General features: G+C 54.4%; 1 protein-coding gene across 3 annotated transcripts in view; it reads right to left on the bottom strand.

Annotated features, from left to right (window-relative positions):
• Nucleotides 1–26,083, bottom strand: part of WWP2 (WW domain containing E3 ubiquitin protein ligase 2) — a 93,407-nt gene that overhangs the window by 45,874 nt on the left and 21,450 nt on the right. For 2 of the 3 annotated variants that reach the window (XM_084644519.1, XM_084644520.1), the window contains exons 5-7: nt 18,714–18,851; nt 17,478–17,574; nt 2,276–2,394 (exon numbers count right to left, since the gene is read on the bottom strand). In XM_084644519.1, coding sequence (XP_084500645.1) covers nt 2,276–2,394; nt 17,478–17,574; nt 18,714–18,851 — 354 coding nt within the window. Of the gene's footprint in view, nt 1–2,275; nt 2,395–17,477; nt 17,575–18,568; nt 18,619–18,713; nt 18,852–26,083 lie in introns of those variants that run through there. The other variant, XM_084644521.1, reaches the window with a different exon arrangement.

The following is a 26,083-nucleotide window of genomic DNA, read 5'->3' as shown; positions in this document are numbered from 1 at the left end:
GTCCAGGAGAGGGCTGGCCAGTACAGGACATACATTTCTTGGGGGAAATCTGAGACTGGGGTTGTGCTGGGGTCACCCAAGGTCAGTGAGAGCTACAGTGTAAGCCAAGTGTGGCTGGCAGGCTGCAATTACACAGAGCCACTCACGGTGTGGCTTGCATGCTGAAGGCTGTTTGTGAGTGGCCCAGGTGGGAACTACTTCAGCAAGGCATTTTAAGGCACCCAAGGCTGCAGGGCAGGGGTCACACAGCCCCACACTGGTCTGGCCTGTACCCTGGTATGTCACAGTATTGCTGTTCTATAGCTGGGGTGGGAAAACAAATGGTGGTGGTGGTAACACTCTTTCCATTCCACTTGCATCTCTGGTGGATGTTAAACAGAAGCTACTAAAGTCAGACATTTTTAAAATCAGCAGGTCCAGATAACTTGCATCCAAGAGTTTTAAAAGAGCTGGATGAAGTGCCCACTGAACCGTTAATGCTGGTTTTCAGTAAGTCTTGGAGCACTGGGGTAGTTGTTCCCGAAGACTGGAAGAAGGCTAACATTGTGCCATGGTAATTATAGGCCTTTCTGCCTGACATCAACCCTGGGCAAGATAATGGAGCCACTGATACAGGCCTCGATTAATACTAAACTAAAGGAGGATAATGTAATTAATGCAAATCAACATGGGTTACGGCAAATAGATCTGTCATTAAAAAATGAACTTAGTTTGACATTACAAGTTTGGTTGATAAAGGTAGAAGTGTTGATGTAATATATTTGGTCTTCTGCAAGGAATTTGATGAGGCTTTGCACGTTTTCATTAAAAAACTAGAACTATATAAAATTAACATGGCACACGTTAAGTGGATTAAAAACTGGCTAACTGATAAGCCTCAAAATGTAACTGTAAATGGGGAATCATAAATTAAATGGGTGTCCCCTCAGGGGGGATTGGTTCTTGGCCCTAGGTTATTGAATACTTTTATCAATGACCTGGAAGAAAATGTAAGCTCATCAATGATAAAGTTGCAGATGATGCAAAAATTGGAGCAATGATAAATAATGACGAGGACAAGTCACTGAGAGTGATCTAGATCACTTGGTAAACTAGGCGCAATCAAACAATATGGGTTTTTATACAGTTAAATGTAAATATGTACATCTAGGAACAAAAAACGTCAGCCACATTTACAGAATGGATGACTCTATCCTGGGAAGCAGTGACTCTGAAAAGATTGGGGGTCATAGTGGACAATCAGCTGAACATGAACTCCTAATGGTCAAAACAGCTAATGCGATCCTGGAATGTTTAACCAGAGGAATCTCAAGGAGAAGTAGAGAAGTTATTTTACTTCTGAATTTGGCACTGGTGTGACTGTTGCTGGAATATTGTATCCAGTTCTGGTGCCCACAATTCAAAAACAATGTTGACAAATTGGAGAGGGTTCAGAGAAGAGCCACAAGAATGACTGAAGGATGAGAACATATGCCATGTAGTGACAGACTCAAATAGCTCAGTCTAATTAGCTCAACAAAGAGAAGCATAAGGGGTGACTTGATCACAGTCCACAAGTATCTACATGGGGAAAAAATATTTAATAGTGGGCTCTTCGATCTACCAGACAAAGGTCTAACACAATCTAATGGCTGGAAGTTGAAGCTAGACAAATTCAGATTGGAAATAAGGTGTAAATTTTTAACAGTGCAAGTAATTAACTGTTGGAACAACTTACCAAAAGTCACGGTGAATTCTCCACCACTGAGAATTTTTAAATGAAGAATGGCTTTTTTTTTAAAAGATCTGCTCTGGAAGTTATTTGGGGACAGTTCTCTAGCCTGTGCTATACAAGAGGTCAGACTAGAGGATCACAATGGTCCGTTCAGACCTTGGAATCCATGGCAGAGCTGTTCCAATTACTCAGTCATGGGGCCACAATGGCAACTCACAAGGAACCCAAAGGATGCTCCTAACTGGCCCAGAATGGAACTTCTCTCTCCTTAAATATAGCAATGCGGGGACAGCACAAGTCCCAGTACATACCGTGGGCCGTCTGTTTGGATCAAAATAGAGCATTGCAGGCTGGGACCAGTAGTCTTTGGCCACATTACACAATATTTTCATGAAATTCCAGGGCAGCCAGGGGCCACACTGTGTGTTACCGGGAGATCGCTTTGGCTCAACAAGCATCCATACAGCTTCATCTTGCTCCACCAGCTGAGGCCCTGAGCGCTGCCTGCCAGAGCCAGTACCTGAAAAGCCAAGCATCAGCCCATCCAGTCCCATGCTTCACCTGTGCCATTCGCTGTGCTTGGACTCTTGACTTGCTGTCGGTGGCGGACCCTGGTGCTGGGACTGTGGTCTCCATTCCCTGCGTTCTGTCTGGCTGCTCCAGCTGAATTTCTGTGTGTCCTGCGGGATAATGACACATAACAGGTCAGAGACCAGGCTGGCCTCAGAAGGAAACTCCTCACTTCCTTTTGCCTGGAACTGTGCTGAAGGCCACAGACTACCCCTCCCTCCAGGTGCACCCTGCCAGCCTTCCCAGTGAGTCCCACGCCATCGTGCTCCCCAGAGCACCTACCTAACTTCATACACCCTCTCTCCAGAACACCCAGCTCAGAGGCAGGCAGGCACACTGGTTCCAGACACACCTTGGCCACTCGTGCCCAAGTCCCAGCAATGGGGAGTCCAGGAGGAACAGCGTGTGGGCTTTGGTGCTGGGCATTAGGGCTCAGAGGTCTCAGTTCCACACGCCTCTGCTCACCTTGCACTAATGGGCGTATCAATGAATAGTCCAAGTCTCTTCTGAGAGACACTTGGTTATTTGGTACTTGGGAGCCCTACCACTCCTGCATTCGAATCAGATCTGGTCCCCAAGCCAGATCTAGACACAGGACTCTCCCTATCAGCGGCGGTCACATTTTAGAGCCAAGCTCACCTCTCCCCAGTCATGCAGCTCTCTCATGAAGTAACTCCCGAGGCTCAGTTCAGTGCACCTGTCCCTGTGGGCAAAATTCCCCCCTGCTATGCCTGAGACACTGCCGTTCCCATAGAGTGTGTGGGCACGGCCAGCCAACTTCACTCACTGAGCAGCCTCCCACTCGAGGACTCCAGCCTCCAGCCCTTGCAGCCTAAGAAAACATGGCATGTCTCACAGTAAGGCTGAGCAGAGCAATTCAGGAGAACCTTAGCACCACACACCAGCCACAGGTGAGTAGGGAAGGGCAATGGGACATGGCAGCACTGGAATCACAGTGCCAACCACTCCCCATGCAGGAGGGGACAGGCTGGCTGGGCGCTGGGGTCCTGGAAAGCTAGTTTCAGACACACTGGTCTCAGACAGGAGTTGTTGGCCATATTGAATTTCCAGGAAACAGGCAGGCGTAAGCCCACGCATGTCTAAAGGCCCCTCCCCCAGCCTTGCAGGAGGGACCATTAGACCTGGGATCCAACTAAACACAGGGGACAACTAAAGAATAACAGGGAAAGAAGTGGAGGTCACAGGTTCGGAACTAGGGATCCAGCGGGGGACACCGAGCAGAGAACCCTGGACAGTGCCCACTGCTCCTCAAAGCTGTCTAGGAAGCCAGCGGATGCCGCCCAGAGGAACTCTACTTGGATGCGTGAGACCAGGGAGGAGCAGAAATAGGCCCCCAGTCGCAGAGCACCCCCTCATCCAGCATCCTCCTCCTGGTGTTGAAGACGGCCACTTTGGCCAGGGCCAGGAGGAGGTCTCGCAACTTGGTGGGGCCATGGACAGGGTGTGAATATATGAAGAAGTCTGGGGAAAAGTGTAGCCAGAACCTCAGCAGGAGGTTCTGGAGGAGCCGGAATAGAGGCTGCAACTTGGTGCATTTCAGATAAGCTTGTGCCAGGTTCTCCCTCACACCACAAAAGGGGCAGGTATCGGAGATGGGGGTGAACCGTGCCAGGCACATGCCTGAGCTCACGGTTCCATGAAGGAGCCGCCAACCAACATCCCTGGTGGGCTGTGGGACGAGGGTGGAATAGAGTCTGACCCATCAGGGTTCCTCACCCTCTACAGGTGGTAAATAGTCCCACCATTTGGCATCGGGGCGGGACACGAGGGTCAGAAAGTGAAATGTGTGGAGCACAAGCATGTAAATGTGTTCCCTTGGCACGTTTCTGAAGCGAACTGGCTGCAGGGTGTGCAGCTGGCTCAGGTTATGGAGGGGAGGGAGCTGGGGGGCTCGCGGGACAGGGGCACGATGAAAAGGTCCGGAGGGCCTGGGGTGAGTGGGGAGCACCCTCTCCCAGTGCCCGCTCAAGGAAAACCCAAGAGGTGGGTGACAAGGCTACCCCCACCTCCTGGAGCACACACAGGGGGTCAGGAGGGTGGAGAGCCCCGTGCTACTGACCAAGCACTTGCGGATCCATCCAGTCCCCACTGTCATAATCCAGGAGATCTCTGATTCTGGTGGTTTGTGCCAGGACCAGTCTCCGGTGCACGGAGGGGGGACTCCGCCACCTGTACATGTAGGTTGGGGTTGTGTAGCAGGTGCTCCGCGAGGAGGTCCTCCCCCTCGGTGGCCACAATGGACCTAGTCGCAAAGAACAGCTTCCAGATCTGGAGAAGGTCCTGGTAGAAGACTGGCAGCTCAGAGAGGTCTCACAGAAGACTGCTCGGATGGAGAGAAAATAGCTGCCAGTCGTATCGGAGCCCTCGGAGGCGGCAGAGGAAGGTGTGCACCAACGTGCTCCTCACCGGAGTACCTGCACTGTAAAGGAGTCTCTGCAGGGCCTGGAAGTGGAAGACATGGACCTGGCTGTGGAGGCAGACCAGGCTCTGTCCTCCCTCCTTCAGGGGAAGACTCAGGACCCCTGCAGAGACCCAGTGCAGTCCTGGCCAGAAGAACTCCAGAGCTACCCTCTGGAGCTGGGCCGGGATTCCGGGGTCGGGCTCAGGGTTGAGCTGGTGTCGGAGCATGGACAAGACCAGGTGGTTGAGCACTAGTGCCCTCCCTCACAGGGAGAGGCACCAAAGCAGTCCTGTCTCTGCAGCCGCTAACCCACCCTGGCATCCAAATCCTGCCAGTCCTCTGGCAGAGAAGGATGCATGGCGGAAAGGTAAATGCAGAGATAGAGCACTGGACCCACGCCCCACCAAGTGGCTTGAAGCACTGGTGGAGGGAGCTCATCTGCCACCTGTCCCTGACCATCGGGCCTGAGCTCTTGACTCAGTTGACCTGGGTGGAGGAGACCACCCAGCAGATGGCATGCTGACAGGCAGCCCAGCCCTGCAGCAGTGCTAAGTTGGGTTATGCCTATGCTTTTTAGAGCACAGCTGCCCAGCGTCACACAGCTCATGTGACACACACACATACACTTAAAAGCCCTGTGACACCTGCCTGCAGGCCATGCATTTGGCTGAGCTGTGGGCAGGAGATGCAGTTCCTCCTGCAGCAGCTGCTGGAGGTGGGTGACACCTGGCTTCAGGCACTCAGCCAGCATAGAGCCTGCCCCGGGGAGGGATGGGGGAGCCAGAGGCTGGGGTGACTCAATGGGGAAGGGAATTGGGCAGGATCTGAACAGGGATGAGAGAGGCTGCTACTGCCCCTGCTGCCCGCCCGCCCACTACCCCCTCTCTCAGGCTGCACCAGCCATGCAGGCTCTCTCTCAGATGGGAGAGGTCTGTGCTATGGATCTGAAACCCTGCTGACAGCTGATACAGGAAAAAACAATGACCTACAAGGAAAGACTGATAAACTGCGCTTGTTTAGTCTGGAGAAGGAGGGGTGGGGAGGGGAGCTAACAGCCTTCAAGTACGGAAAAGAGTGTTATAAAGAGGAGGGTGATAAATTGCTCTCCTGAACCACTGAGGACAGGACAAGATGCAATGGGCTTACATTGCAGCAAGGGAGATTCAGGTTGGACATCAGGAAAAACTTCCTGTCAGGATGGTTAAGCACTGGAACAAATTACCTAGGGAGGCTGCAGAATCTCTGTCATTGGAGATTTTTCAGAGCAGGTTAGACAAACACGAGCCAGGCACAGTCTAGATAATACTTAGCCCTGCCTCAGCACAGGGGCTAGAAAACCTCTCGGGGTCCTTCCAAGTCCCACATTTCTATGAGTCTAATGTGTGACTATGGAGTTCAAGACTATCCTAACATATACGCATGCGAGGGAGTGTTAAGGGAACACTGGGAACCTTCATTCTGGCTTTTCCTAACTGTTGAGGGCTTGACTTTGCAACCTTAACATTCTTCTAACTACACTGGTTTTTAATGTGACATTTATATAGGACCCCCTCTGATTTTCACACTTGTTGGGGCATTAGACACCTCAGGGCATTGCTGATGGCTTACAAAGCTTTCACCTATCGGTCTTCATCCTGAACCCAGCGCAGCTCTCTGCCCATTTTATACTACTGGGATTGTACGGCTGCCAACCACTGGTAGCTGAGAGCCTTCCACATGACATGGATTGCAACTGTGAGCGCTCCACCAGGCTCCCTGAGCTCTTGGGCATTCTCCATTTCTGGAGGAAAGTCCTGCTTGGGGGAGGGGTTTTAGAGTTCAGCCACGCCCCCTGCAGTTGTTAGGGTGAAGTGGCAATGCTGTGAGGGCCACGCAAAGGATGGAAAGGGGTTTTCAAAGAGGAAGGTTTTGCAGTGTTTCCTACAGACAGACCCTGGACTTGCCTGAGCTCAGGTTAGCTCAGCCAGGATGAAAAGCTGTTCCCATCTAATGGATGTTTGGGGCCCCTCTGTAAGAGGAGTTTGGTGGGTCTCAGGTCCTGAGAAGGCACTGCCTTGTTACTGCAAGTGGCCCTCCCCCCAGGATGGGCCATGCTGCAGGGCAGCGCGCACATGAAGCTTACCCTGCTCTGGCTCTGTAAATACACGCCAGGCTTCATTCTTTAGGGCTGCCAGCGGATGTTTCACCCACAGTAAAACCACTCATTTAAGATCAAGTTAGGGACATATGCAAATTATTTGTAAATATGCAAATTATCTTATTTTACATAACTTTCATAAAACCCATTACACTTGGCAGCTATGTTTGGGGGCAGCAGTTAATTTTCAGGCTGATCCATGTCTACCCAAAGGTTATTTGAAGCCCCTAGCCCTCAACCCCAAGTTAGCACCAACATTAACATTGACTGGAGGAAATGGGGGGGCTCTTACACATGGCTGGTCAACTCCCAGGCACAGAGTCCTTCCCTCTGCTCTCAGCACAGACCCCTGAAGAATAGCCTGTCTTCTTTATTCCACACAAATCAAGGGGTTAAAATCTCATGCACAAGCAAAGAGGCCATGCACACCAGGAGGGCCGGCAGGAGCCAGAGCCTTGGGAATACTTCCATACAGCCTGCTCCTTCCAGAACTCACAGGATCACCCCACTCCTTAGCGGAGGGCTGTGATACACCTAAGCCATCAACCTCTGCCTTCTAGCCAACACTCCCCTCCTCATGAATTAACATGCATTGGCAGCATCATTTCAGTGAGGTGTACAGAGCTGGAGATCTGGAGAAGAGGCCTGTCGACAGAGCAGGGCACACTAGCTGCCCTTGAATCTAGGCACACCCCTTGACTGAGACCAGGACAGTGGCACGAGGGCTGAAGGTCAGGAGATCGCAGGGACAGGGCAGCAGAGCTAAGGAGGAAGCCAGTCTCTCAGTGGAACAATGCCTCTGCTGGCCAGCCAAGAAATGGGTGTGCCACAAAGCCACAGATCTGTCTCCAACTCTGCCCAGGCTCCTGGGTGAGCAAGGGACTGGAGTCAGGTCTCACAGGTTCTATTACTGTCTCCACTCCTAGCTTGCTGTGTGACCTCGGGCAAGTCCTGTCTACACTACAACTTGCAACAGGGATCTGGTCACAGGCACGCACACACACACACACACGCACACACACACACAGTTCCTGGTTCACTTTGTGTCTACAGTGCAGCTCTCCTGCCATCACATCCGCTGTGCTGCCTGACCCCTTGGGTGTCACTGCATTCTGAGCACATCCCTCAGCAGGACAGTGGCCAGGGCACACAATGCAGAGTGCCCAGGACCAAGGGGCCCAATCCCCTGGGGGCCTTTGGGTGCTACCATAATAGAAATAGAACACTAATCAACGTACATGGAGCAGCAGCAGGATGCAGAGCTATGTACCCTGGGCTCTCTGGCTGCACAGAGCGGGGAGGAAGGGGGAACCAGCCAAAGCAGTTACACAAACATGATTAGGGAATCCGGTCTGTACTGACCTGGCTACGGGGGGAGAGACCCATGTGCCAGCTGAGGCCTCCAGCAGGAGCAAAACGCTGGCAGCTGCCATGGTTCCTACGCAAGCTTTAACCCTGGGCCGCACTGACACAATCCAAGTTTCGAGCCAGCTCTGCTGGCAACTGGTGGCAAACTGGGTCCCCGATTCTAGATGCATGGTCCCTTCACTGCTCTGTGCCCCAGCAGAGCACGGAGACCCTCAGGAAAAGGAACCGCTTCACCCTTGCTGGCTGAAGACCATGTCTGAGCAGGGTGGGGCAGAGCTCAGGGCCGGCTGGTAGGGGAGTTGGATCACAGCCACCAAAAAACAGAGCCCTTTCTGGGGCAAGGAGCAGCCTGGAAGGCTCTGGTGGCCACAGAAGATACGTCTGTTTAAGGCTGGGGAGTGAGGAGAGGGAAACGGGAATCACTGACTCATGGAAATAACCTGGCATTCAGAAGATGTTCCAAGTGGGCTTTTTACACTAGCTCTGTAAATGAGGGCAGGGAGAACCCTTCAGGCAGAGAACAGCCAGGACTCTCCCCCACCTGGCTCGAGCAGCTCAGGACCATAGGGCAGAGCACTGCTTCCAAATGAGCCCTGCTGAAGCAGCCCCTTCTGCAGGGAGAGGGGGGGAGCACCGACAGGAAAGAGTCCAGACAAGCTATCACCTTAAAAGGGCAAAACCCTCCCGCTGTCCCTGCAGTTCAGGACTCTGCCCAGAGCTGGGATCGGGGAGGAAAAGGCAGCTTGGCAGCCACAGGGCCACAACATCTATTGTGCCCCACACGAGGGCTGACAAGCCCACAATTGCTTCCAGTTGCTCAGTTCTTGCTCCCCGTAGGGAGCAGCCGAGCGTGACCCTGGGACAGGGAGGGAACGTGGGCAATAGCAGAAGCTGATTGCTACAGAGAAATCAGCCACTGACAAGAGCAGCTGGCTCTGTTCAGCAGCCGGATGGGTCGGCATGCGAGCAGGAGCAGCTAGGCCTGTTTCTGTCTAGTCACAATTCCTCCCATGGGGCAGCCCTAGAGAAACAGCCTTGGCTCTGGCCACAGTTCTCATTATAACCCTCCCAACGCACACATACCCCGTTAAACCGCTCAAGTCCAGACCCTGGTTGAGGCAAGGCCTGAGCTCAGGGCCTGGGCTCTGCTGCAGTGAGGGCCAGTTGTAAAGGGCTAAAGACCAAACCCACTGCACTCAACACACTGTGGGGAGATCTCTGGCCCCAAGAGGAACATTCTCCCTGCTCCCTCCAGGCGAGTCAATGCCTCTCCCCGCAGTCTCTTGGAAAGGAGCTTCCCTTCTGAAGCCAGGTGGCAGTGAGGACAAGGGACATGGTCTACCCAAAGCTAACGGCAAAGCCTGTGCTGACAGCCCAGCTACCAGGTGCTCCAGCTGGGGGAAGGGAGGTGGCGGTGCTCCCCACCCAGGCTGGACCCCATCGGAGCAGGCAGCTTCAGGCACATGCTGGGCCCTTCTCAATACAGACAAGCTAGAAGCAGCCCAGAGAGATTTTAGAAACCAAAACAGGATGTTTCCAGGCTGCCAGAAGGCCACACAGGGTTACCAGGCCCGAATTAGCCAGCCTGCCAGCCCAGGCCTCCTACGAGCGCTCCCGCATGGGCACTGTCTTTTAATAGAGGCCTGGAAACAAACAGAGCATGGCCACGTGGTGAAGACGCAGCTGGGAACCAAAACTTAAAATAGGAGCAGGAAAAAACAAGGCAGAGCTCGATGGGAATGGACTCTCGGAGCCTTGCCAGCACCCAGGGGAGGAGAGCCAAAGCTGGGCTGAATCAGGAATGCATTCAGACACCCTGTCTCATGAGGAGCTGCGGGAGGCTCTCGCCCCTTCTGTGCAAACCCAAGTCGACCAGAGCTCAGGAGAGCAGGGGCAGCAGACTCAGCCAAAACAGAATACTGCCAGCCCCCAGACAGAGCCCCGGCCTTCGCCCGCTCTGCAAGGGCAGGGGCAGGCCCAGAGAAGGACTCAGTCCCTGAGCTTGTGTCTAGGCCCCTCTATTAAACCCACTCAGTGGGTTTCATCTCCTCCAAGCACATGGTCATTTCACCCCCTCTGAATGTGGTCACAAACCCATGGCCCCAGCACAGGGACTGCAGGGTGACCTACTAAAGCCCAACACAGGAGACACTCGTGCGGTAAGAGGGTGCAGCTGAATGGGAGAAGGCAGAATGCGCCCCGGGCATGAGGCACATGAGACCAGGACGGCTTGAGTGACCTGGTGTCCGGGCAGCTCTGGAGAACATGCTATGGGGGCCCCCAGAGCCATTAGCCACAAGGTGAAATGCACAGCTGAGAAATTCCTCTGGTCTCCGTGAAAGCGCGGGGGAGGATGTGACAGAGGCAGAGGCTTCCCCATCTGTTTGTAGGACAGAGAGAAGCACATTGCATGTAGCAGCATCACGAAGTGAGGAGAAGGGAAACCGCCTCCCCCATCCTGAGAGGACTGGGAAAGGATGCCGGGTGCACAGGCTCTCCAGCCTCCCTCGCACGGACCCTCACACTGAGGGCGGCACCGGGCAGAGCATGCATGGATGGAGCAGCAGGGCCAGAGACATTAAGTGCTGCAAACGCACCAACCTCCTCCACACTAGATTTCTACGGCCCCTTCCCCCACCACCCCCAATACAGGGGTTCCCCTGCCCTGGGATTGGCGCTATGGGGAGCCTGCGCACAGCCTGTTCCCTGGCTCCAGCACCACATTCATCGTATCTGCTCAGAGCCAGCTTAATCGGCATGGCGCTGAGGATAGCAGCTGGAGCTGAACCGCTGCCCACCCGAGGGCTCCCACCAGTGCTAGCAGGGGACAGCCAGTTGGTGGTGTAGACAAGGCTGCTATTAGACTTGCCACTCGTCCTCCCAAGCGGCCATGCCCAGAAACCGCCTCCGCAGCCCTTTGCAAATTGCTCTAAACCTCCAGCTCTCAGGTTAGCCCAAGTCTCAGCTGTTGGAACAAATGAAGGCAAAATGTCCTGGCCTCGGAAGGTTTCATAGCTTGCAGAATTGCTCCCAGCCCAGCCAGGGCCGCAGGAGAGCACTGCTCACAAGCCAGATCAGCAGGCTGGCCCAGCGATGCAGGTTTGAGGCTGTCAGCACACTCCCAGCCCAGAAGCCACATGAGGTTGTGTGGTGGCAGGATCTGGAGGAGAGTCTAAGGTTCGTTAGGCTGGCCTTTTCCCTAGATTTGCTAGTGGCCCCTGATGGGGCTCCCAGCCTGCCCTTTGGAGACCCTTCCACAGCCTTGCAAAGCTCACACGCAGCAAGCCTTCCTGACACTCACCTCAGCTCCACCCGACTTCTCCTGACCGCCCCGCCTCACACCAGCCTCCCCACTGCAGAGCCACGCACACCTTTCACACCTCTCTCCTCCAGCCCCTGACCATCCTCAGTGCTCTTCTCGCAACTCCCTCCAGTCACTGCTGTCTGTCTGAACGGGAGATGCTCAGCCTTGAATGCTATACCCTGCTGCTGCTGCCCATAGCCTATCGTCCCCCTGCTCCAGGACCTCAGCCTCGAGCTCAAAGCTCTGCTGGGCATTTCTGCTATCATATCCCACTGCAAGTCCTGATCTGTAAGGTGCTGGGGCCATGAGTTCTGTGTAGAACTCAGCCCAAGGGAGGCTAGACAACATTTAAGGGCGAGTGACCAGTGGCTTTGACTCTAGATTACCTGAGCAATAAATGGCCTCACAAGAAGATTCTTGCCCATCACTAATCAGAGAGCAAGACGTCAGCCCTTGTAAAGCAGGTATAGCAAAACCTGCGCCTAGCTTGGAGAAGCCCTTCAGAGCACCAGAACTCGTGACATGTCCACGACCAGATTACATCACGTACCATCTCGCAATCTGCAGCCTCCTGCCCCTGCAATACGCCAAGCAGCAACAGCGACGGACTCCCCCACCCCACCTCTGCCCCTCGCTCACAGCACACAAGGTTTGTAGCCGCTCCCCCACACCCAGGACACCAGCTTTCCGAGCCAGCGCAAATGACTGGCTCTTTATTCTCTCTTCACACAGTTAACTGTGGAATTTTACATCCTATCCCCAAGTTTACCAGCAAATCTCAGGACACCATTTGTGCTGGGGAAGAAAAGGAAGCCCTGACCAAGCAGTTTCCCTTGAGAAGACAGGGCAGAAATTGTTGAGGAGCAAAGACTAACCCTTTTATTCCCATCCCATCTTTAAGGGAGGCCTCCAGCCCATGGAAAGAACACTCAACACATAAACAGAGCCTTTCCCACTGTGGACTCCCAGCCTGCTCTCACACGCACACAGGAATCACTCTCCGCCATGGAAAGGCGGCCATCTCTGAGGTGGAACACACCAGGCAGCAATACTGAACAAAAAGGTGGGGAGAGAAATAAAAACAGCCCAGAAGTCACTGCCGGGGTGCTGGGTGAAGTCGGGGCACTGGCATGTTCACCACTGCAGAGAGGACGCTTTACCTGGTGTGGCTGGAGCCAACAGTTCTCTGCCCAGGGATCAGGCCCTGTGTCCTAGCTGGTGTAGAGGAGAGAGTGGCCAACCTGGAGGTGCACATTTGTTCTCCATAGCCCTAGGGCGGCTGTTCTGGAGGGCTGGTGAGCCCTGGGGCATGGTGCCCTGGGCCACTGACTCTCCAGGCAGCTTGCCTGTGCTCACCTGAGTGCCTTTCTCAAAGGCTGCAAGCAGGAGATGTCGCCACGTCTGTGGACATCCAAGCTCAGCAGGCTTGAAGTACGCTGGCTTGCGTGAAGCTGTTTGCACTCCAGAATCTGGCTCAGGCTCCCAGGGAGGCCAGGCCCCTGACACCTCAGCAGCGTTCGACTTATTGCTGCTCACTGCCCCCGCCAGACAGATGCAAATGGTCTCCTTGCCCAGACGGGAGCCAGTAGCCTCCAGCACCATCCGGGGTGGGTACAGCCGGCTCTCCCACAGGCAGCTATGTGGCACCTTTGCCATTTCTGCCCATCCTACTCTGTTGATCAGAGTCTCTCCCCACACCTGCCACAGGGCAAAGCCCAGTGATCAGGGTGTCAGGTTTGGCCAGAAACAGTCAGATCTATGCGAGGTTAAGAGCTCCTGAGCCAGGTGGATAAGCTCCAGCAGAGCTGCTCTCAGCTTTATCACTGCCCTTCTGCCCCTTTCCAGGGTCTCCTGCCTCTCGCAGCTCATCTCCCTGTGACTCACACACAGGGGCCACTCTAAATCTGTGGGGGTCATAGGGATATTTCAGATCCCAGGGCTTTTCAGGGGCTCCCTGTGGGTCCAGCCAACTCCTGGCCATACTGGGTCAGACCAGTAGTCCATCTAGCCCAGTATCCTGTCTTCTGACAGTGGCCAGTGCCAGGTGCCCCACAGGGAATGAACAGAACAGGTAACCATCAAGTGATCCGTCCCGTCATCCAGTCCCAGCATCCGGCAGTCAGAGGTTTAGAGATACCTAGAGCATGGGGTTGTGTCCCTGACCATCTGGGCTAATAGCCATTGATGGACCAATCCTCCATGAACATAGCTAATTCCTTTTGAACCCCATTATAGTTTTGTCCTTCACAAAATCCCCTGGCAATGAGTTCCACAGGTTGTCCATGCGCTGTGTGAAGAAGTACTTCCTTTTGTTTGTTTTAAACCTGCTGCCTGTTAATTTATTGGGTGACCTCTGGTTCATGTGTCACAGTAAGAGGTAAATAATACTTTGCCATTAACTTTCTCCACACCAGTCATAATTTTATAGACCTCTCTCATATCCCCCATTGGTCGTCTCTTTCCAAGATGAAGAGCACCAGACTTTATAATCTCTCCTCATGCAGAAGCTGGTCCATACCCCTACTCATTTCTGTTGCCCTTCTCTGTCCTTTTTCCAATTTTAAGATATGTTTCTAGACGGCGCGACCAGCACTGCACGTACTAGTCAAGATGTGGGAGTACCAGGTATTTATCTAGCGGCATTATGATATTGTCTGCCTTAGCCCCTTCCTGATGGCTCGTACCATTCTGTTAGGGTTTTGACTGGCACTGCACAGGGAGCAGATGTGCTCAGAGAACTACCCCCGGTGACCCCAAGAGCTCTTTCTACACTGACAGCGTGGGCAGCAAGGTTCCACGTGAGAACCCAAAGGCATTCTCCCGCTCCCCTCTGGGGCCGCACAGCAGTGGTTGTAGGGCCACTTGGCCTGCTCCTCTCTGGGCCCATTGCAGAGTGTTTCCTTTCCCCTCAAAAGAGAGCTAGGCTGGGGGTTGGCCTGCGACAGCCAGAGCAGTTTCCCTCAGCTGGAGTGATGTGTGTGTGGAGGGAGCCTGGCATTTCCCTTTGAATCCAGCAGCGTGTGTAACTGGATAAACCCATGCAAGCCCAGCTTGCAGGGGCTCCCTCCGAACAGCTCCTGAGGCTTGGATAGCCCCAGCCGCTGCCTTGATTAAAGCGGCAGCAGGCTCCTGTGCCGGGGGAGGAAGCAGGCTGCCCACACCGGGTGCGGCCTGCGTGGGAGCGTCAGAATATGCAGGGAGGGCAAGAGAGGCAAAGCGACCAGGGCAGAAGGTGGGAAAGCAGCTACTCATTTCCTTTGGAAGTGTACTGCTACGGCACTGGGCCATCCTCTCCCTGGCTTGGGGCCACATCCTGGCCTTCTGGAGCTGCATTAAATGGGGAGAAGCTGCTCACTTTGGAGCTGTGGTTACTGGGAGATGTGTCACACTGTCAACATGGGGTTGGATTTAACATCTATGTAGATTTGTAGCTGATGGCCGGCAGCCAGCAGCTCCTACAGATGTTCTGCTTACAGGCCTGCGTCTTCAAAAAAAGAGAATCCCAGCACTTCCCACCAGGGCAGCTGAGACATTAGGGTGGTGCTGTTCTGTCTACATGGGCCAGCAGATCCTGCACATGGAAGTGCATGGCTTCTGAAAGGAATTATGGTGGTGCTGGGCTCTTCGCTCCTTCAGGGCAGGCCCCTCTCTTCCTTCTCCATGTGCTGAGTACATATGGGCTCCAAGGAGTGGTGAGGAGGGTGCTCACACCTCTGCCATTGCCCCTTCCCATGAAGGTGGAGCAATTCCAGAGTCCTGCCTGGAGTGAAAGCTTTAGGGGCTGGGCTCCATATCCAGGGACACAAGGCTGGATGCTAAGGTGCTGATCATGGTCTTCAGTTTGATGCTCTTCTGTCAGGGCTGCAGGCCACTCGACTCTGGATGGCCAGGCCTCAGACCTGGGTTGGCTGTGTGTTTAGCACCCTGGCGTGGGTGGTCCATCCCGGTTAGTAGGGGGCAGTGCCGCCTTAAGGTGAGTCTAGAGCTGGGAAGTGAGTCTGGTGGCTGCATGTGTCTGCCTAGTGCTGAATTCCATTAGCTGCGTGTACACGATTCTCCTCTTCCTGTCTGCGTGGCCTGCCCAGCATGTAGATAGGAGACCTCCAAAGGTGCTGAAGTGGTATGAGCAATTCAGCCAGCAGGATTGGGGGCGGGGGAAGGCTGTGCTGCTGGCTTTGCCCTCTGTTCTCATGAGAGATCCCTCGTGCAAGCTGGGGTATTTACTGCCCAAATTCCAGCTTGGATAACTGAGTTCTGCCTCCCTACAATTCAGTCTCAGCTAGATGCAGGGCTGGTTAGTGCTGATGGCACTGGACCATGCCGAGCAACACAAGACACTGGCCGCTGGCTACAGGCTGGGGTGTGGCTGAGCCGAGCCCACTCCTGGGCTATGGGTGTTACTGCTGCTCTAGACAAGGAAACCTTGTCGGCCAAGGGGAGGACTCAGACTGTGCCGTTTTGGGGCTGGGTGAAGCTGTCCCATCGAGTTACACTGCAGCAGGGGGTGTGGCTGGGCTGAACAACAGGCTGGGATGAAGGGGCCTCCAAGAGAAGACACTGCTCAGGAGCGGGTTTGGAAGGAGGGGGAGAGGATGGGGGGTTGGCCAGGAGCTCGGTGTAGTTCCCATGGGGTCAAACTGACTTGGAGGATCGTCTGGGGGTATAAAGGGCTAGTAAGTGGCCCAAGCATTAGAAGCAAAGCAACAGAGAGATGAGACGAGACAGAGAACATCAAGCTGGTCCTTGGCCTGCCCCTGGCAGCTGTGCCCACTGGCCAGCAGGGGAGGAGCTGAGCACGGGGAGCATCCTGCCCCTCCTGAGCCAGGGAAATGGAGACATTGCACAAGGATGCAGCTAGCTTCTTCTCAGCAGAGCTCAGGGGCTGATGCTCCCCCTCTGGATCTCTAGACTGTGTGAAGAGGCATCCATCTTACTGCGTGGAACCAAACACTGCACACAGCCTCCGAGACAAACACGGGCAGCTACCTATGGGGGTCTGACCAGATCTGCTAGAGGGGACTAAAGGAGCAGGCCCCTTCCACAGCGTCTCTTCACCTGCCAGCAGAACGCTCCCTCACTGCTCTGCGTCCCCTCTGCCAAAGCTGCACCGGTGCCAGCACGTCAACATGCCCCAGACCGGCCACGGGGCACGGTATGAGTGAGAGGAGAGCAGGGCGGCTTCACCTCAGCACCCCCAGCAGCCTGGCAGGGCCTTGCCACCGGCGTACAAGAAAAAAAAGACTTCTTGGGCAGCAACAATAAAACAATTTGTCTGGAAGCTGAGCGCCGAGGCCAGAGCAGGATAGCAAGGCATTGCCAGCACGGGTGATGGCAACTGGAGCCTTTTTCTGACTCCGGGCAGGAATAAACCTGTCCGAGCCGCCCTCAGTTGCAGCCTTCTGCAATTCCTGTGGAAGCACCCCAAGGCCCGTGGGGCACTGGGACCCCACTGTGCTGGGTGCTGTACAAACATAGGAAAGACAAACCGGTGCCTAGAGGGCTAACACTCGAACAGACCCAGGCTGGACCAAGGGGAGGGGTGTACATGGGGAGGAATTGCACAGCGTGTCAGAGGCAGGTTCCTTCCTGGCTACAGCCTCCTCGGAGGCAGGTTACAGTAAGCCCATTTCTCCTCTTCCAGGAAGCCGTCCCAGTCAGGCAGACTCCTAGCCTCCACTCCCCACGACCACCCCCTGTCTGCCTCATCCCTACCAGGCAGCTCTCCCAGCCAGCCTTGCCAGGGCATCTCTGCACTCTCCTGCCACCACCCCTCAGCTGGCCCTGCCAGGGCTACCGCTCCCTTCCTCACACATCCTGTATGCTCTTTGGTGAGCTCACTGAATGGTCTCCTTTGTAAGCTCCTGCTGAGCCTCACTTCTCAGCCTCCTGCACAGACTCTGAGAACCAGCCCCTCCTGCTACCATCAATGGACCAACAGGTGTCGTCAGTGAGGGGCCCTTACCTGGATCTACCGCCAAAGCAGTTTGTGCTGGGGGGCTGGTGTCTGCTCTCTGTAGCCGGAGCCACACTGCTGGGATCCCTCCCAGGCAACTGGGATCCTGGACAATAAACAAGCAGGAAAAGGAGCAAGGAGTGTGAGACAGGCTAAGAGACACGTGGGCTGCTGGTGATTCCGGTGCTGGCTGCCCCCTGAAGAGGGAATCTGGAGAGAGAACAGCCCAACACACTGAGATGCAGGGGACGCCCGCCCTCATGCTGCAAATACCCTGGAAATGCGTCTGACACAGTGTGTCAAGGCCCCGGTCCTGGGGAAAGCACCTACTGGCAGGTGTTCCCATGAAATCCCGGGGGCCTCCGCACAGGGCCTTCCAGGGGATTTGGAAGAGTGATGGTCTAGGGGATGGGGGCTAGTAGCAGCAGAGTTAGGCTACTTTCCACAGCGCTGCTCTGCTAATGCCCCTTTGCCCCAGGCCTGGCTCCTCAGCCCTGGGCTCCCCGCACACCGCTCTGCCAAAGTCCCTCGTGCTTCACCTGCAGCCCCCACTTCTCCAGGCTTTCAGCAGCTGAAGCTCTCAGGCCACCTCGTGCGAGTTTCATCTCATTCCACCTGTATCACGCCATGGCTCGGAATCCAGCACAGGTAGCCAGTAAATGCATCAGCCCAGGCAAAATCCTGCAGCGCAAGGAAGCCCTGCTCATGTCACGCCCTCAGACGTCACAGGTCCTAACATCCCTGCCCCAGGCAGGGAGGGGGCTGAATGAGATGCCCTGATATCGAATGCACTCACCCATTCCTGAACTCCTCACTCTGCTCCTCCCACCACAGGGAGCCCTGACTGGCCATGCCCACAGCAACATGTTTGCAACCTCCTGAGGCCCAGGAGAGATGGGAGAGGGGATGCAGAGCACCCACAAAACAGCTGCACCCTTCGCTTCCCTGCGGGAGGAGAAGACCTTTTCCTGCAGATCCCACAGCTCCCCTCCCGGGCAGAGGCACATCCACAAGCCCTTGGGATAATCCGTCAGGTGAGGGTGAGCCAGTCCTTTGGGCAGACTGCATGGCACTCTAACAGGCTGAACTGGGAGCCTTACCTGGGAGAGGAGGTGGCTCCTAACTCTCAGATGTTTGTTCACAAGTCCTTACAGCTGTGATCTCAGCCCTTCTCCTCCCCACCCCCAGCACTCACCACCTCAGGCTCAGAGCAGCGGCCTGCACGTGGAGATGGGCGGCACTCACCCTCTGTCACGGCACTGCCATTAGGCAGGCTTCCCAGATCAACAGTCGGCCCATCCAGGAAAATCGTCAGCTCTCCGCCTGAGACAACGCTGCCTTTGTTCTCCGTCTGCAGGTTCAGGGTCAGCTGCGTGTTCTCCACTGGGGAGATGGAGGGACAGGAAGAAAGAGACAAGCCACAGTCACCACTAGCTGAAAAGTTTCACCTAATTCTAGGTTCCTCCCCTCCCCTGCCACAGGGGTTTAGGCTCTCTCCATATGGCATGAGGAGGAAAAGATGAATTCCTCGGCTTCCGGCAGGGCCAGGAGCTGTCGTGACATTGGCTGGGTCTGGTCCGGTACCCACATACACCACACCAGTGCCCCAGCAACACTGAGCCAACCAAGCTGGACCCTCAGCTCCCACCAAGGGCTGTCCCCAGCCCACGGGCCATGGCCTCTTCCTTCCCACACAAGAGGAGGCAGGGCCATTCCCTCAGCACTGTCCAAGCAGAGCCATTACCTCCCGATGATTAAGGGGCCAGAGCCAGTATATGTCCCATTGTGAGTAGGCCACACTGTACCAACACAGGGCAGATTAGCCAGATGGGGTCCCAATGGCTTTCAGGACAGAAGACAGGATCTCAGGGGTGTGGGAGACGGTGGAAGCGGAGAGCAGGGCTCCAGCTGTTAAGCTCTTGTAATCATAACTCATTCCGACAGCAAAGGCCTGGCACCTCAGGGAAGAGAGCGGCCAAGGGTGGTTGGGAACATGGAATGAACCGACGGCTGCTCGCATCAGGTCACCAGGGTGCTAGAATGGCCCTCATGTGCCTGGCCAATTGCAGCTCTGGGAGCATTTGAGAGAACCCCTCGTGGTCACTTTGGAAGAGTCCAGATGGCAGAGCCTTGGGTTGGACCCTCTCCCCACCCAAGAGACTGACAAGGCAAGTGGAGAAAGAAAATCCCCTTCCTCAACCCCAAGGACCCGCTCTGCTGAGCTCCACAGGAGCCAGGCTGCTCCCAACCTGGCCACAAACCTCTGGAGGCTGCCCAGCAGGCCGGCCATCCCCAGCGAGGGGCATGCTAGAGACACTGCACAGCAGCTCTCAGAGCGCAGCACGCGGGTCCAGGGGGCTGCAGGGCCCAGTTCTGCCTTGTGTCAAGCCTGCAGCTTTGCTTTGCTTCCCTTCCTCGTCTGACAGCTAATGGCTCCTGGCAGGTTGACGAGGTCCCACCAGCTGCAGCAGGCACAATGTGGCCAGGCACAGAGCACGGCACCTCAGCCTCGCCCAGAGCTTATTAACCTGAAAACACAGTTCTCCATTCTCCCCTCCCAGAGCCAGGGGAGCCGGGCAGGGCAGAAAGGGGGAGAGGAAGTTGATTAGCTAATTGAATGACGAGTGGAGGCACAAAGCAGGGGCTGAAAGAACAGCATGCAGCTGCCAACGTTCACTGGCATCCCTTATAACTGGACTCTGCTCCACCTCACACGGAGGCCCGGCAGCCAGCTGATCCCTGCTCCTCTGGTCCCTGGAGCAGATCCCCCAGCCCCTTCAGGAGGTGAAGCCAGTGTCTTACATTACACACGTACCAGCAAGAAGAATCCATGGTGCCCGTGAGAGTGAGGGGCTAACAGCACCAGTCAAAGCAAGGCACACGGTAGGCAGCAGCTGCACGCCCCTTCCCCAGGCTATGGCAGGCTAGCCACCCCTATACAAAGTCTGCCAAACTATGGAGCTTCTCAGTGAACTGGACCAGCCTCCACCGGCCAGGACAAAATGACAGTCAGCCTCCAGGTCCCTGCCAAGGGGCAGGATTTTAACACAGTAACAACAATGCCCAAATACAGCCCGTGGGCTTGGAACACCTGGCTAAGACACAGCAGGCCTCAGGCATTTGGCTGCCCCAGCCCGGGACACCAGCCGAGATGCCTCCCGCTACTTTGCTCAAACAACATTTTTATTCTACACAACTACTCATCACGACACAAATGCACCATTTTCTAGCAACCTGCTTCCTCCTGGAGTAGGGCAGGCCAGGGCCCGGTGACTCCAACCAGGCAGTGGGAGGAGGGGGAAATACACTCCCTTGGTACCCGGACAGCCAGTCTCCAGCTCAGGAGTGAGGAAGCTTGGCAGGGACTAAGAGAGGCAGAAGCCTGCACAGCTGCTCCGCAAGTGGCACCTGCTGGGGTTCCTGGGCTTCCAGCTTGGCTCTCACCAGCATCGCTCCCTGCCTTTGGCCGCTCCTGCTGGAGCTCAGGGTGCAGAATGGCTAGCTCCGCGTTCACACGGTCAGCTTTCTGAGAGGTCCACCACGTGGGCTGAATGCTGCCCGATGTCTCCATGGTGCTCTCCCAGGAGCAGCCTCCCCTCCATCCTCCCAGCACCACTATCCTTGGCTGGGAAGCTGGAATGGAGGCAGATGGATCACATGACTTGCCCCGATCACACAGGTAGACCATGGCAGAGCTGGGAATTGAACCAGGCCCCTGCCTGGAGCATCCTCCCTTTCCAGCACATTCAGGCACTGTCAATGGCTATTGTGAGACCAGCATGCCCCGGGCCATACCTAGCTCCAGAGTTGGATTGGAAGGAGCCTGGGGCTTTTCAAACTAGCCCAAGGGGCTGCTTCTTCCCCAACAGCAATGCACCGGACAGTGGCTGCTCAGGCTAGCTGGAGCTCAGGCCAGGAAGATTTCAGCTTCCCAGAGACTTCCCGGAAACAGCCGCCACTCACCATCCTGGGGAGGGCGTGCTCTCACCACCTGGCCACACTCAAGTCAAGCACCTGGGGCAGCTGCCTGGTGGTGTCTGGGGGATTGTCAGTGCAGCTGTAGTGGAATTTGCAGAGGACATCACAGCTGGGGGGCCCTCTGGAGGAGAGAGCAGCGAGGGCATCAGGTGAGATTTGGTGCCACTAAGTGCCAAGCCCTGCAGCCAGGGAGAGGAAACAAGCCACTGGAGGACAGAGCAAAGGAGCGGCAGGTTTATCACATCCCTGTCCTGCAGGCAGTGCTGCCTGTGAAGTGCGTCGGGCTGTGAGCTCTGGGGCGGTGCTGTCACTCACTCACTGTCTGTACAGTGAGTGACCCCGTGGGCACAACAGAAAAGTTAAACAGGAATAAGATGTTCCCAGGTGACTCGACAGTGGACCACAGCAAGGACTGACTGGAGCCGGCTCAGGAGACAGTGGTGGGTGCTGCTGGAATTGATCTGCTCTGGCTTCACCCAGGAAAGGGGAGATCTGAGGAGTGGCTGGAGGAGTTCCTCACCAGCTTGAAGCCTGAGCCAAACAACAAATGCTTCGGGGCCTCTCCCTGCCAGGTGCACTGACTATCCTGCAGCCCCGTTTTCAGAGGTGCTGAGCAGCTGTAGCACCCATGGATTTCAATGGGCACTCGGCTCCTTTGACAAACACACACCGATGCCAAGCAGACCCAGGTGCTCCCAACTCCGTTTCACTTGTCTTGAGGAGAGGGGTCCCATTGGCAGGGGGAGGCCTGGACTTTGCAGTGCTTTCCAAGCACATCTGTTTGCAACAAAACTAGTGTCTGACGAGGAATCACAGGCTTCTAGCTGCTTCAGACCTGATGAGGGTATTACTCTCAGCAAAAGTGTCTGAGAGCCATGCAGAGAACAGGCCAGCCTGGTCTGAGGCTGAGCCAGCCTCCTCTCCTGAACCACTTGGCCATGCACAATTCAGGCACTTCTGAGGCCAAGAAGCAACAGGACCCCTGCTTACACCATGGCTATAGCATAGGCTTCCACAGACCCCATGTGCTGGAGGCAATCAGTCCTGAGATCTGCCCCATTAGCATGCAGGTCTTCTGGACCACCTTTCTGTCACAGACTTTCTGAAACTCTCAGCTCCCTGGGGGAAGTGGGGGGCGACAGGCACTTTGGGGCAGTAACCTGTTGAGGTTACAGGGACAAACCATCCCAATGAGTTGAAAGAATAGTAAATATGGCAGGCGACCAGCTTGGCTTAATGGTGAAATCCTAGCGGATCTTAAACATAAAAAAGAAGCTTACAAGAAGTGGAAGGTTGGACATATGACCAGGGAAGAGTATAAAAATATTGCTCGGGCATGTAGGAATGTTATCAGGAGGGCCAAATCGCACCTGGAGCTGCAGCTAGCCAGAGATGTCAAGAGTAACAAGAAGGGTTTCTTCAGGTATGTTGGCAACAAGAAGAAAGCCAAGGAATGTGTGGGCCCCTTACTGAATGAGGGAGGCAACCTAGTGACAGAGGATGTGGAAAAAGCTAATGTACTCAATGCTTTTTTTGCCTCTGTTTTCACTAACAAGGTCAGCTCCCAGACTTCTGCGCTGGGCATCACAAAATGGGGAAGAGATGGCCAGCCCTCTGTGGAGATAGAGGTGGTTAGGGACTATTTAGAAAAGCTGGACGTGCACAAGTCCATGGGGCTGGACGAGTTGCATCCGAGAGTGCTGAAGGAATTGGCGGCTGTGATTGCAGAGCCATTGGCCATTATCTTTGAAAACTCGTGGCGAACCGGGGAAGTCCCGGATGACTGGAAAAAGGCTAATGTAGTGCCAATCTTTAAAAAAGGGAAGGAGGAGGATCCTGGGAACTACAGGCCAGTCAGCCTCACCTCAGTCCCTGGAAAAATCATGGAGCAGGTCCTCAAAGAATCAATCCTGAAGCACTTGCATGAGAGGAAAGTGATCAGGAACAGCCAGCATGGATTCACCAAGGGAAGGTCATGCCTGACTAATCTAATCGCCTTTTATGATGAGATTACTGGTTCTGTGGATGAAGGGAAAGCAGTGGATGTATTGTTTCTTGACTTTAGCAAAGCTTTTGACACGGTCTCCCACAGTATTCTTGTCAGCAAGTTAAGGAAGTATGGGCTGGATGAATGCACTATAAGGTGGGTAGAAAGCTGGCTAGATTGTCGGGCTCAACGGGTAGTGATCAATGGCTCCATATCTAGTTGGCAGCCGGTATCAAGTGGAGTGCCCCAAGGGTCGGTCCTGGGGCCGGTTTTGTTCAATATCTTTATAAATGATCTGGAGGATGGTGTGGATTGCACTCTCAGCAAATTTGCGGATGATACTAAACTGGGAGGAGTGGTAGATACGCTGGAGGGGAGGGATAGGATACAGAAGGACCTAGACAAATTGGAGGATTGGGCCAAAAGAAATCTGATGAGGTTCAATAAGGATAAGTGCAGGGTCCTGCACTTAGGACGGAAGAACCCAATGCACAGCTACAGACTAGGGACCGAATGGCTAGGCAGCAGTTCTGCGGAAAAGGACCTAGGGGTGACAGTGGACGAGAAGCTGGATATGAGTCAGCAGTGTGCCCTTGATGCCAAGAAGGCCAATGGCATTTTGGGATGTATAAGTAGGGGCATAGCGAGCAGATCGAGGGACGTGATCGTTCCCCTCTATTCGACATTGGTGAGGCCTCATCTGGAGTACTGTGTTCAGTTTTGGGCCCCACACTTCAAGAAGGATGTGGATAAATTGGAGAGAATACAGCGAAGGGCAACAAAAATGATTAGGGGACTGGAACACATGAGTTATGAGGAGAGACTGAGGGAGCTGGGATTGTTTAGCCTGCAGAAGAGAAGAATGAGGGGGGATTTGATAGCTGCTTTCAACTACCTGAAAGGGGGTTCCAAAGAGGATGGCTCTAGACTGTTCTCAATGGTAGCAGATGACAGAACAAGGAGTAATGGTCTCAAGTTGCAGTGGGGGAGGTTTAGATTGGATATTAGGAAAAACTTTTTCACTAAGAGGGTGGTGAAACACTGGAATGCGTTACCTAGGGAGGTGGTAGAATCTCCTTCCTTAGAGGTTTTTAAGGTCAGGCTTGACAAAGCCCTGGCTGGGATGATTTAACTGGGAATTGGTCCTGCTTCAAGCAGGGGGTTGGACTAGATGACCTTCTGGGGTCCCTTCCAACCCTGATATTCTATGATTCTATGATTCTATGATGAGTAATGCTCTCTCAGATTTTGTGCATGCACCATCTCAAGTTTTTATGTAGGCCCCTGGAATCCTTCAACTCAGAACCATCCTTTCCTAACTGCTTGCTTTTAGTATGAGCAGAAAAACTTCCTGTGGATAAAGCACAGGTCTAGGAGTCATAAGCCCTGGGCTCCGTTCCTGACCCTGCTGCACACTCCCTGCATGACTCTGGGCAAGTCACTTCATTGCTCTCTGCCTCACTTTCTCCACCTGTACAAAGGAGCCTCCCAGGGGAGGCTATTTCATGAGCCTATGTAGAGTGCTTTGAGATCTGCAGATCCAAGGTGCTGCAGAAAGCGGCAAACCTCTTTTCACCAGTCACTGCCTGCCATAAGAACTCCGCTTCCTCCAAGCTGTGGAGAACGCCTGCCCCGCACGCTCCAGGGCTCGCTCCTTTGTGAGCGGTGAGCAGCAAAGAGCACGCTGCTCTGCGGGCTGCACAAGCCCTCATTGTGAAGGCTGCCTCAGCGTCAGGGGGAAGTTAGTCAAGTAGCAAAGACAAGGTGTCTACAACTGGAGGATGCGAACATGAACCTCCCAGCCGGCTTCCTCCTCATCCCTGCCTCCACCCCAGCTTTTTTTTTTTTTTTTAAAGAAAATAAACACTAGTCGAACCTTCCACTCCCTGTCCCCGTTCGACACACAGGACACACAAAGGGACCTCGCTGCTGCATCAACAGAGGGTCCCTCAAAGGGTGAGCACAAAGGCAGCCTGTGTCCCAGCAAGCAGCCAGCATGTCAGAGGGGTTATTAGTATTTTGGGAGGAGGCCAGGGGTGAATAGGTCCTGAATAAGGTCTCAGTTCAGCTGCTCCCAATGCCTTGCACAGTATCAGCACTCCCATTTAGTGAGGGCTTGCTGGCAATTCCCTCCCAGCCCATTAAGGGGATTTACAGTTCCAAGAAGTAAGGCTGGTAGCAGCAAGTGTGATAAAGGCTCCAGGGTTGAGCCCACACCCAGAGGGAGCTCTGGTAACTGCACACATCTGATGCAGCTCATTGGTGTGAGCATCACAAAACTTTCCACCAGGGCTTGGGCGGGACGGGGTCCTACTGGAGGCCTTTTCTCCACAGGGAAGATGGCGTAGTCCAACTCACACATGGAGGCTCCTGTCAGAAGGTCTCTGTCTAATACATGGGTTTCCTGCCTATTTACTTATCTTCAAGTGTGCGTCAACTAAAACAATTCCAATGTAATCAAGCCAGTCCCAGCCCCCTCCTCTCAGGGAAAGCCTGGCATGCACTGAGCTGGCCAGGCACTTTGATGGAACTTGGGTCTAAATTCCTTAGACCAGTGATACTCAGACAGATGCTCGCAAACTGCAAGTAGCTCTTTAACGTGTCTTCTGCTGCTCTTCACAGCATGATATTAAAACACTGATGTAATTAT

This window comes from Lepidochelys olivacea (assembly GCF_965140295.1).
Source record: "Lepidochelys olivacea isolate rLepOli2 genome assembly, chromosome: 12".
Lineage (NCBI taxonomy): Eukaryota > Metazoa > Chordata > Testudines > Cheloniidae > Lepidochelys > Lepidochelys olivacea.
The sequence above is the reverse complement of the archived record's forward strand: the minus strand, read 5'-3'. Positions and strand labels throughout refer to the sequence as shown.